Source organism: Primulina huaijiensis, chromosome 14, assembly GCF_012295235.1.
Source record: "Primulina huaijiensis isolate GDHJ02 chromosome 14, ASM1229523v2, whole genome shotgun sequence".
Lineage (NCBI taxonomy): Eukaryota > Viridiplantae > Streptophyta > Magnoliopsida > Lamiales > Gesneriaceae > Primulina > Primulina huaijiensis.
In genome coordinates, this window is record NC_133319.1 from 16,471,354 (window position 1) to 16,482,971 (window position 11,618).

At 35.7% G+C, this 11,618-nt stretch overlaps 1 protein-coding gene across 1 annotated transcript; it reads right to left on the reverse strand.

The window, feature by feature from the left end:
* Positions 1–7,036: 7,036 nt before the first annotated feature.
* LOC140957347 (uncharacterized) lies at positions 7,037–9,433 on the reverse strand. The gene has a single exon (XM_073414560.1). The coding sequence runs from the start codon at positions 9,378–9,380 to the stop codon at positions 7,713–7,715; it is 1,668 nt and encodes a 555-aa protein (XP_073270661.1). The 5' UTR covers positions 9,381–9,433; the 3' UTR covers positions 7,037–7,712.
* Between the last annotated feature and the right edge of the window lie 2,185 nt (positions 9,434–11,618).

Sequence of the window (11,618 nt, forward strand, 5' to 3'; positions counted from 1 at the left end):
CATGTATCAGGAATACGCAAAACCAAAATATCAGTATATTTTAAGGTGATTTACCTTTCGGTCGATCGGGCTAGTCTTCTTTCAATGCACATTTCGTGTCCGGAGAGTTTGGGAGATTGAAGGTCTAAGTATTAGCATTCAATCTTTCTCAGATATTGGGCATTGTTTTCGGTAACCCGTCACTTCATTTGCTCTAAACTGGCTAGTCCAGCAATCTTGTTGGAAAATGGTTCACGTATGTACTAGCAACACCACATTTGGACGACCAATATAAGTAATAGTGTATGATTAACAAAAAAAGTAGTAATGTCAGAATTGATTAGCAGGCGGGACGGGAATTACCAACTTAACCCATCTATTTTATGTTACAAGATGAGACGAGCCTAATCAATTTTGTGTAAGATTAGACTGTGTGAGACGGTGCTTAACCAACCTCATAATTGCCAATTTTTCATACTAAAATAGGTCATTCTAGTTCATATGTTGCATGCATTTTTACGTTTCTTGTCGACTCGTAGTTAATTCGAGTTCTTGTGCATTGTAGTCTCTACTCATTCAAATATGACTAATTGTAGAAAAAAAAATACCGAATCAAAACTGGAGTCATCAAAAACAGGTTGGTTCTTATTGAATCATATTCTCGAAAGTGCTGAATAGTCATCTTTCTCGTACTGTATTGATTCTATTCAGGTAGAGATGACAGTTTAAAAATTACCTACATGTCATGATGCAGTGACTCATTGTCCTTATATACCAACATTGGGACTTAGAGGATTTAAATTACAGGACATGAAACTTCGTGCATTTGTAAAGGTGACATTGCTTAGTTGCATTTACTTTTTTCTTTACTTGCAATGTTAGTGCACCTTGGCCATTTATGTCTTTATCCTAACATGTCTGCTTTCAGGATTCTTGGTGGCTGTACGGGTGGAAACTTATTGGAGGTTTTGATTTTGCGGGATTGTATGCACTTGAGAGATCTCATAGTAAGTGAGGATTAATACAAAAGAATGGAGAGCATGTTTTTTAACTTGTCAATAAGTAGCGTCATTCAGGCCGAAGTTTCACGGTTGCTGTGGCAATTCTTGGACGGCGCATCAAATACCTTAGGCCCCTTGTGAGAATATACGAATGATTCCTCATCCTCCCCCCTTTCTCTCTGTCGTGACCAATCTCTTAGGGTGCATTTGGATGAAATGATGTTATTTTGAGGAAGGGAATTAATATGGGGAATAATTTGAAGCATGAATTTGAAATGTCACCGATCATTGGTGTATTTTAAATTCATTTCAATTATCATTATTTTTAACTAAATTATAGAATGTGAATTTGAAATTTAACCAATTATACAAATTCATTTGAACAATCAAATAAGAAACCATTATTTCAAATACCTCAATCCAAATGCACCAATAATTTCCTGTTTATATTCCCTTCAAAATTTCAGTATGTAATACTTTTTTGGCAGTTAACAGGATGTATCAAATCGAGAGGGTCTTGCTTCATCATCAATGTTACACCCCCCCAAGATCTATTTAATTATATGTTGAATTATGCTTGGAACCTTTTCACAGTTTTGTGTCATTAGGACTGTTGTTACAAGGAGGGCCTGATTCATGTGCGTTTGTAGAATTTCCTGCAGAAGGAAGATACAGAAATTCACTTCTATTTACAGGCAATTTTGGGTTTCAATTTCATTCGCTTCTGATTCCTGTTTCTGGTTATCAGTTTTGTAGAAGAACCCATGACCAGCAGTGACACTGATATGAGGGTAGTCATACATCTGAGGGATCCACTTATTCTTTTACACCTGAGCCTAGTTACAATATCGATCAAAGTAGTAGTAACGACTAATGAGGACGCTCCAGGTTCCGGTTTCTCACTTCATGCAGAAAATGCGGATGTGGTATTCATCACAAACAAAGAAGCTTTGCTTAGTTTATCAAAACGAGACATTTGAATTCCAACTCTTCCTATTGCATTATTAGAGGTAGTGGTCCATGGCTCGTTATAAGACTGTTTCCTTCATTTTCAGTGAAAGCATAATGTAGCAAACACCAATGCAATCTATGGATAAGAGTCATAAGATGCAGGTCCTCGGTGGTTCGAGCAAATACTTTTTGTTAATTGCTTGATCAATCTTCTCATCGGTTCCCTAGTACAAGCCGATATGGTAGAATAGGAAACAATGGTGCCTGTTAATTAAGTAGTCAATATAAACCTTTGAAATGGGAATGTGTTCAATTTCTTGACATTGCAAAGCCAGCAAGTCTAAGAGCGAGCCGCTGCGAATTGGCTGCTAAGTGCCAAGTCAGGAAGTTTTCTCGTGCTCACATGTTTTATACACCTGATTGCTAAGGTTCTGCTTCTTTTTTCCCTGAAACCAAGTTTTTAAGTTTCCTTTATGTTGTTATCAGAATCGTGGTGGTGGTGTCAAACTTTGTTGTTCTTATAGATTATTTTGTCGGAGCGAGGATTCATTTAGTTTGTTTTGCCTACAAATGCGGTAAAAAAAATAAAAATAAAATCAAAATTTGTGGAACTTCGAACAGTATCGATTGGAGACATTGCTTAGAAAAATTAAAATTAATTGAATTGTTGTTTTTTTTTTATGTGTGACATATGTAATCAAACAATTAATTGTAATGAGTAATTGACTTCCGATTATTTAGCTTCAGGGGCAGAATCACAAGTTAGGCATCATCGTGCGTTCTGCCACTGGTGCTCTCTCGATTATGTTATATCTATTCTATTTTATTAAAGTTGAGTACATGATAGTAACCACCTAGAAAGGACATCAACTTTTTCTTTCAACTTTACATTAATATTACACTTTTGTCTTTTTTTTATTATTATTTCAACAAACATTTTTATTTTTATTTATTATTTATTATTTATTTTATTTCAACAATTTAAATATCAATTTAGTCATTCGATAATTTGTCAAATTTCACTTTAGTCCATCGATAATGATAAAAAAGACTGTACACATACATCACGTGTGCAGAATAATTAGTATATAATGAATTGAACGGAGCAATGATCAGATCACGTGATGATTTTCGTCGTTGCAACCTAAATATATATAAAATTGGGAGAGAATTCAAGATATGCTACATCTAGCATTACATTGATATAAAGCTGTTATCAATTTTAGATATCTCTAGCACCTTATCTATTTTTCTTGGCAAACAACGAGTGCTTTTCGATATAATAATTACTCAAATCAAACAATGTAGAAAGTACCGAGACAAGACAGATTACAGCCAAAACAACGCAACCTTAATCCTCAATGGCTCATTTCCAAGCAATTGCCCTGCCCATTCATGGGATTTCCTTTGTGATCAATTGCGATGTCCTCGCAGACAAAAGCCTTTGTGCTTTGTTTTCAATCCAAAAAGCTTGTACATTGATGACCTTGCACTCTTGCACCCTTGAGCCTCAACCTCTTTGTCCGTTTTAGATCTCATTTGTCTGTTTTCATACCATAGGTGTCTTCAACACAACTCGTCACATTCTTTCTCCTCTCAGCAATCATGTTTGAATATGCCTGTGAAGACGAAAAAACTAGTTGAATTTGCAAGAAACAGTTCTTATCCGACCTAACATGTTAAAATGAAGATTGAAGAATCTCCAAACGATTTTGATGAAAGATTCAGTAGCATTAGCATTATCAACGAGTTGGCAACTCTTGGAAAAGAGTATAGCAACAGAAAAATTGCTCTCAAGGTTATGAGAGTACTATCCAGAGCATGAGATGTTAAAACCATGACAAGAAGAGAATCAAAGGATTTGAGCAAAATGGAACTAAATGACCTGTTTGCACACTTGAAGACCTATGAATTTGAATTAATAGTAAGAAGTGATGAAGAGCCTTCATCGAGTCAATCAACTAAAGCTCTTACTACTGCTGCTGTTCTTCCAAATATCTCAACTGCTGCTGCTGCTAAGATAATAACTGAAAGGACTGTCGAAAAAATCAATAATGATGTCATATCATTATTTGTTAAGAAATTCTCAAAATATATGAAGAAGAGCCACAAAACCTATCAAGATCTCAATTGAAACTTCAAGAAGGAGTCAACTTCTGGTGATATGGCAAGTTTCAACTGTGGAAACACCAGTCATTTTATTGCGAATTGTCTTAAGCCCAAGAAAGATGATTACAAGAAGAAAGAACATAAACGCAATGAGAAGAAGTTCCGAAAAGATCGCAAAGCAATGATAGCTTAGGAAAGCCAATCTAGAGACAGTTATGCTAAAGAAGTTCAGTGTCTCATGGCAGATACTGATTCAACCTTGACGACTCAAGAGGTATTTGATTTCAACTCTGAAGAATTTACACGCGATGATTTAGTTCAAGCATTGCGTGATATGGTTAAACAGTACTCAAAGCTATCTCAATCATTTGAGTAAGTCAGAGCTGAAAAGCAGGGCTTAACTGTTCAATTCGATAAGTTCAATTATTTACAATAGAACATTTGCAATGATCTTAAAGCTGAGGTGATTAAGTTAAATATTGAGAACGAAATAGCGAATGCTGATTACTAGGAACTACTAATTGAAAATCAAAAGTTGTTGCAACTGCTAAATGCATGGAATAATCATATGTTTTGTTAGAAAAGAGCTACAAAATCAATCCGGAGACAAAATTGGTCTTGGATTCAATAGTCATGAAAGTACATTGGAAACCAGTACTCAACCAAAACTGAATATGAGCAAAAGAAAATATATTCACATTTTTAAATTCATAACGGTATATGAACACAATGAACCCAATGTTAAAGTTGAAAAACCTATAAATCAAATGAACAAAAGCAGATATGTTGGTCTTGTTTATGTTAAACTCGAGAGGAAAACTCATCTAATCTATGTATCCAGTAAAGGATCAGATTCAGTAGCACAATCCTCAATGAACTTTAAACACTATCGATGCTATAATTGTAGGTCAATTCAAAAGGGATATAGATTGAAAAACAAAAACAACAAAAGAGAACAACATCCTAGAGTGTATTTTGTTAAGAATAATATTAGATATTTTGTTGCACACAACCCTGAGGCTATTCGAAGTACAAAATCGTACAAGATTGTATAAATGTGAGTTCCTAAGGGACTGATCAGTTTTGGACCCAAAAAGATTGGGTACCAGTTACTAAAATTTGCGTATAAAAGTAAAGAAAAGACTTACCAATATCAGAAGCTCAATCTTGTATTTAGTCAATGGTTGCTCGTGACACATGACTAGTCAAGACAATCTGCTTTCAAATGTAATCAATTGCAATGGCCCAAAGATCACATTTGGTGACAATTCCAAGGGTAAAACCGTGGATAAGATAAGATTATCAAATGTTATCATTAATAATGTGTTATTAGTAGAAATTTATGTTATAATTTAATAAGTACCAGTCAACTTTGTGATAATGAATATTCAATAGCCTTCCATAAACACACATGCACATTTAAAGATACTCATGGTTCTACTGTTTTACAAGGTAATAGATATGGAAACACATACAAAGTTAACTGAAATGTTGGTCAACCTGAGCATCCTACATGTCTAGTTTTGGGTGATTTCTTGGCGAATGAAGGGAAAATTGCCGAAGAATTCTTGTTGCAATTGATTTGCGATGAAGACGACGATAATAGATAGACGAGAGAAATGGGGAATGAGACGATGTATAGAGAGGTATCATCTGGCACCCAAAAAATTGTAAAATAATTATAAAGATATAATTTTTTAAAATAAATAATTGACCAAAATTAAAATATAAAACACCCTGAAACCGATATGATATAATCAATATCTTTTTAAATTAAAATTGAATTTTCGAACTCTTCCCTAATGGGAGACTTCGAATAACTTGAACATCGTCAGATTATTTTTAAAAATATTGATCTTAAACATCCTCGGTTTTTAATAAATCTTTTCAAAATTTTTATATGATTTTAAATTACAAATATAATTCCTTATAAGAGCCTATTAATAATTTGACAGATTTGTTTTGCTTACATCCTTCTCACTCTTGAATCTTGTCCTAAAATAGACAGTTTTCACTTGAAAATTGATTACTTTATAATTTATTATAGTTTTTTTTTTAAGAAAAAACAATATTCTTGTCATCACAATAAATATTTTAAATTAAATTAATAAATTATATTTCTTTCTCAAGTCTTAAGAACGATATTTGACCCTTTTGACGATTGTCACGTATTTATGTGGAGGACAATACGATATTTTGAAGATATTTATGAGGACCGACAATTTTTTAAAAGGTCATACTTTTTTTTAAAAAAAAAAATAAATAAATAGTTATCCCCTACATATTATTTTCAATAAATAGGGAATATTATTTTGTACAAAAAAGACAAAAATCTGTATAAAACGATATCACGAGTCGTATTTTGTGAGACAAATCTCTTATTTGGATCATCCATGAAAAAGTATAACTTTTTATGCTAAAAGTATTACTTTTTATTGTGAATATCGATAAGATTGACCCGTTTCACAGAAAAATATTCGTGAAACCGTATCACAAAAGTGGAGAGACCTACTCAAAAAAAAAAATAGTCCATTTGACATAATTTTATTTATTACTAATAGACAAGAGATCTTTTTTCGTGTTTTCAATCCATAAATCATGATGATACGATGAAGTGCAAAATGTGAATTGCTTTTCATCTTGCTTAGATATATGTTGAAAATGAAATCAAAATTTAAGATTATGAACAAAACATTAATAAATAGGTCTCTTGTGAGACTGTCTCACGAATCTTTATCTATGAAATGGATCAATCCTATCATTATTCACAATAAAAAGTGATGCTCTTAGCAAAAAAAATAATATTTTTTCATGGATGACCCAGATAAAAGATCTTTTTCACAAAATACGACCTGTGAGACGTCTCACACAAGTTTTTGCCAACATTAATGGCCCTCTTCAACCGCAGTGCCAATCGTCAGCTGAAGTTGGTCACACAGAAAAATATATTTTAAATATTACAATATATTTTTAAGAAATTTAGAATATGTAACAAATGCAGAAACTCTTGGTTCAAACTTTGGTGCCAAAACCAAAATTGAATAAAACGTATCAAATGTTGATGTACAACATGAGAAACACTGGGAATTCAGTGAAAGTAATATGCCTTCAAAAAAACATTGTGCTTCCATGACATCACATATTTTTCTGGGACAAAAAACAAAACAGTCTGCATATAAGATATCGGCTAATCTACAAGAGTAAAGGAGGCATAAACATTCTTCCTACAGCCCATTAAATAGAGCTTCCAAAACTTTGCTCGTTCAAAAAATACATCACGATTCACAATCCGGTTGCATTATGCATATAAAGAAGGCCGAAGCAGATATGTCCACAGTGAGGAACGCCTTCGCTATGACAGTTCAGTCTACTAGCAAAGAGTGAATAAGCACAGATGCAAGCGAGTTACATACTATCACCTGTTGGATGCAAATCACAATAATAGAGCATAATACTGTTTCAAACAAGTGCATGCAACCATGTCTAACTTGTAGACGAATAATTAATTACCAAATAGCAACGACTTGGACTGTATTTCTAAATAAATTTATCCAATATCATTTTTCCAACACTCAGATCATTCATTTTTAGTCAGCCAAATAGAGAAGAATAGAGAAGTAACCATGATGAATATTCACTATGAAAGAAATAAAGTAAAAATTACACGCCATATCAATCATCCGCAACCTCACCAATCCTTCCACTGAATGGGTCGTGAGAAGGAGCTGAGTCCTGCCCGATATGATGCTGAACCAACCGCTGCAAATCAGCCATGACCTTCTGTTCACGCTTGGCCTTCTCCTCATAGTTAAACATCGCTAGTGCCCGTTTATCCTCTGCACTGTAAACCTGGTTTTCTTTTCTGATACGAATTGCATTCATCCTCTGATGTCTGCTACCACTCATAACATAGCCAAGAGTCTCGAACTTAGAAATCTCTTCAGCTGAAAGACCCACTTCACCTCTACGAGGGATTCGCTTACCTTGCTGAACATATTGGGCTATGGCATCACCTTCACCAGGCCTGAGCGCACCGCCATAGCTTATATGCCCTTCCGCTCTTGGCAAAGGCATCGGACCCACAACTGCATCATCATCCAACGCAGGCTTCTTCCCTAATTCAATCATTTCCTTGAACTTAATCACCTCGTTATTTTCATCATCATTCACATTAACTTCATTCACCTTTTCTTTAACACCATTTGCATCCTTTTCCGGATCAGAATGGCTCTCGTGTGAGTATGTGCCAGGGCTCTCCGATTTTCTCTTCCTCTTGCTTCTTGTAGACCTTTTTGATAAATCATGCTTCGGTTTCTTCAACACCGTAAAATCATTAACATCAGAACTTTGAGTTTCACTTTCGTCTCCACTGTCAAGATCACTCGATAAGCTCTTCTTCTTACTGCTGCTCTTTCTCTTAAAACTTGTGTTTATCTTACTACTCTTCTTTCGATTTCTTCTCCGTCGTCTCCTCTCTTCTTCCGATTCATCATCACTGGACCCCTCTGAATCACTGTCACTTTCAGGAACAGATTTTGATCTCCTACTTTTGGGTTTAGACCTGGATTTTCTAACCGTCCTTCTTTTCCTTGACCTAGAATCGTCTGTTTCCGATTCAGAATCGGCAGACTCCAATTCAGAATCGTTGTCACTCTCAGAAACATATCTTGTCCTCCTGCTCTTGCGCCTTGAATCAGATTTTCTAACCTTTCTCTTCGTTTTTGACCTAGAATCACCCGACTCAGATTCAGAATCAGCAGGCTTCGACACAGATTCCCTCTCGGACAATTTTTGTATGCTTGGGTTTACTTTACAAACCTCTTTATCAAGACTGTCGTCTTCTACTCCGTGGTAATCTTCTAATTTCCCATCCAACGATGTAAACGAATCCCTAGGGGGACTAGGAGTACAATTCCATATACAAGTTTTCAAATTTTTCCTCAGTCTCTGGCGCTTGAGCCGACGGTATTCTTCATAACCTAGCCCTTTCAGCTCTTCATCGGATTGAGGATCCATATCATGCCCGTTTCTAAAATCGCGATCGAGATAGTCGTTCCTTCGATTATCATAATTGATTTCATTTCTTTCACCAGACTTAAGAGTTCCGTCGATCGTAGGATATGAGTAGTCAGGGGAAGAACGATTGTACCTGTCATAACCGTTGTTGTTGTAGGGGATCCGACTGCCGTAACTACGGCCACGACCGCTTACGTGGTTAGGGCTCCGGCTCCGGCTGTAGCTTCGGTTGCGCCAGTTGCTTTGACGTGATTCGGGAGAACAGCGAATATTTCTGCGACGTCGGTCTTGCGGAATTTCTACGGCGGATGAGATCCTAGCCATGATAAGATCCGAACAATTGGAAACGGATGGGAGATCTAGGGTTGGGTCACTTATACTACGTTGTCTAATATATATATATATATATATATGTGCAAAAAGTCGTGGTACGAAATATTTGCATATACATATACGTGTGTGTTGGCAAAAACTTGTGTGAGACGGTATCACGAGTTAGTGTTTGGGTTGGGAAAAAAAATTAAAAAATTTAGCGGGTTGACCCGAAACCAGACCCACCCGACCCGATTGACACCCCTACAGAATTTAACCACAATTTTTTAAAAATCAATACATGACAATGTTATACTTTTAGTTTTAACTCACTACAAACCCAAATTTACAATTTTGTCATTTTATTATTTAAATAAATATATTATTTTATCCACAAAATTTACATGTATCTTCTCCATAAAAAATATAATTTTAAAAAAAATATTGTTTCTCAATTATCATGGAATAAGATTAAATACTTATTTTGAAACGTCATCTACTAATTTTTTTTATACATAAATCATAAACTCGAAAATTACTAATTAAAATAACTTAACATTTCCATAAATCATAATAATTTAACAATTTGAATCTCAAGTGCATAAAAATCCCTAAATCGTCAACTAACCAAAAATCAAACGTCGGCCTTTAAAAACATAGCATAACATCAAAATAAAGCATAAAAATCTCTAATAAATTCATTAACATAAATAATTCAAATATTTTATCTATCAAGCTAGTGCGGAAAATAAATGTATCTCGGGAGTGTACTGTCGCACTCGATACACTCAATCGTCAGCATCTCCCTCAAATCATCAAATCCTGCAACATTCAAAGTTAGTGAGTCTAATGACTCATCACGTCCTAAACATGAGTAGCAAATAATACATATACAATCACAAGCATTAAAAAGCATACTTTTACTTAAAATAACTTTTAAGTATAAATGAATCGTAAATCGTAAAATCATATAATTGTAAAGCTTTCAATCCTTTATCATTTTGGGTGAAGTTTGATCCTTGAAAGTGACTAAAATTTTATCATCTGGTCGATTGATCAGTCTTCAGCTCCACATAGCTCATGGGGACGGGCACTAGGCACCGCCATGGAAATACATCTTCGGGCACTCTCTGGGCCTTTCCCCGTAAACGGACTCCCTCTGGGGCCTTCTCCATCACGACATTCCCATAAAATTGTAAGTTCGTCGTTCATTCTTAAAACAGATCCCCCACATATCCTTTATCCTTTGTCACAGTCAATTCACATCTCTCAAAATATTTTTTCTTTTCTTTTAAAGCTAAAATATCATGATTTTCAAAAATAGTATTTTAACAGTAAAAATTGCACAGATTTACCACAAATCATAAAATATCATATTTTCATCAAATTCATCATAATAAATCATTTAACATGTGTTTTGACCCCTTCTGGACACTGTCAACCTCTTTCGTATACCCAAGTGTAAAATGACTGTTTTACCCCTAAATGTAATTTTTCTCGATTTTGACTTTTTCTTACTTTTATTGACATGGGTTTATCTCAAATAATTATTTAAGCTTAAATTAAATTTTTGATAATTTTGTTTAACCTAAATTCGAGGCTTTCGATTGAATTCCTTAATTACTAATTTGGGGTGCGTTAAATTCCCGAATTAATTCAAACTTGCATATTTTCTTTCCAAATTTTAAACATAGACTTTTTTATTACCTAAAACACCCTTGTGAGTCATGAGCCACCCCCGTGGACCCATGGTTCGAACCATTTTCTATTAAACTCGATTTTTGACCCTTGCATGAACCCACCGAGCCTTCTCCCAATTTTATCGATCCACGCCCGAGCCACCTCAAGCCAAACCCTGACCGACCCTCTCATGGACCCTCCTGACCAGCCCTGACCCAAGGTACCAACCCCTAGCTCACGCACGAACCCTGCACAAGGACCCGAGCTGCACGAGAGCATCCTACCTTCACTAGGACTCCTAATCAATCTAGGAGACCATTAGCTACTTATTCAACGATCACCTCTGACCCTCACCGACCCTGAACCAGTCTCAGACCCAACCGAGCTAGCCCCGAGTCCTCCTGGTCCATGCTGCAGCCGCTACAACAGAACAAGAGCAGCCGCGCGAGTTCCCTCATGCTGTGGTCGAGCCACCCAGCACCAGCCCTTGACCCGACCCCTGACCAACATCCATAGCCCCTAATGGACCAACCCTGAACCAGCCAGCCCTATCCGCGAGCCCCCTTGGCT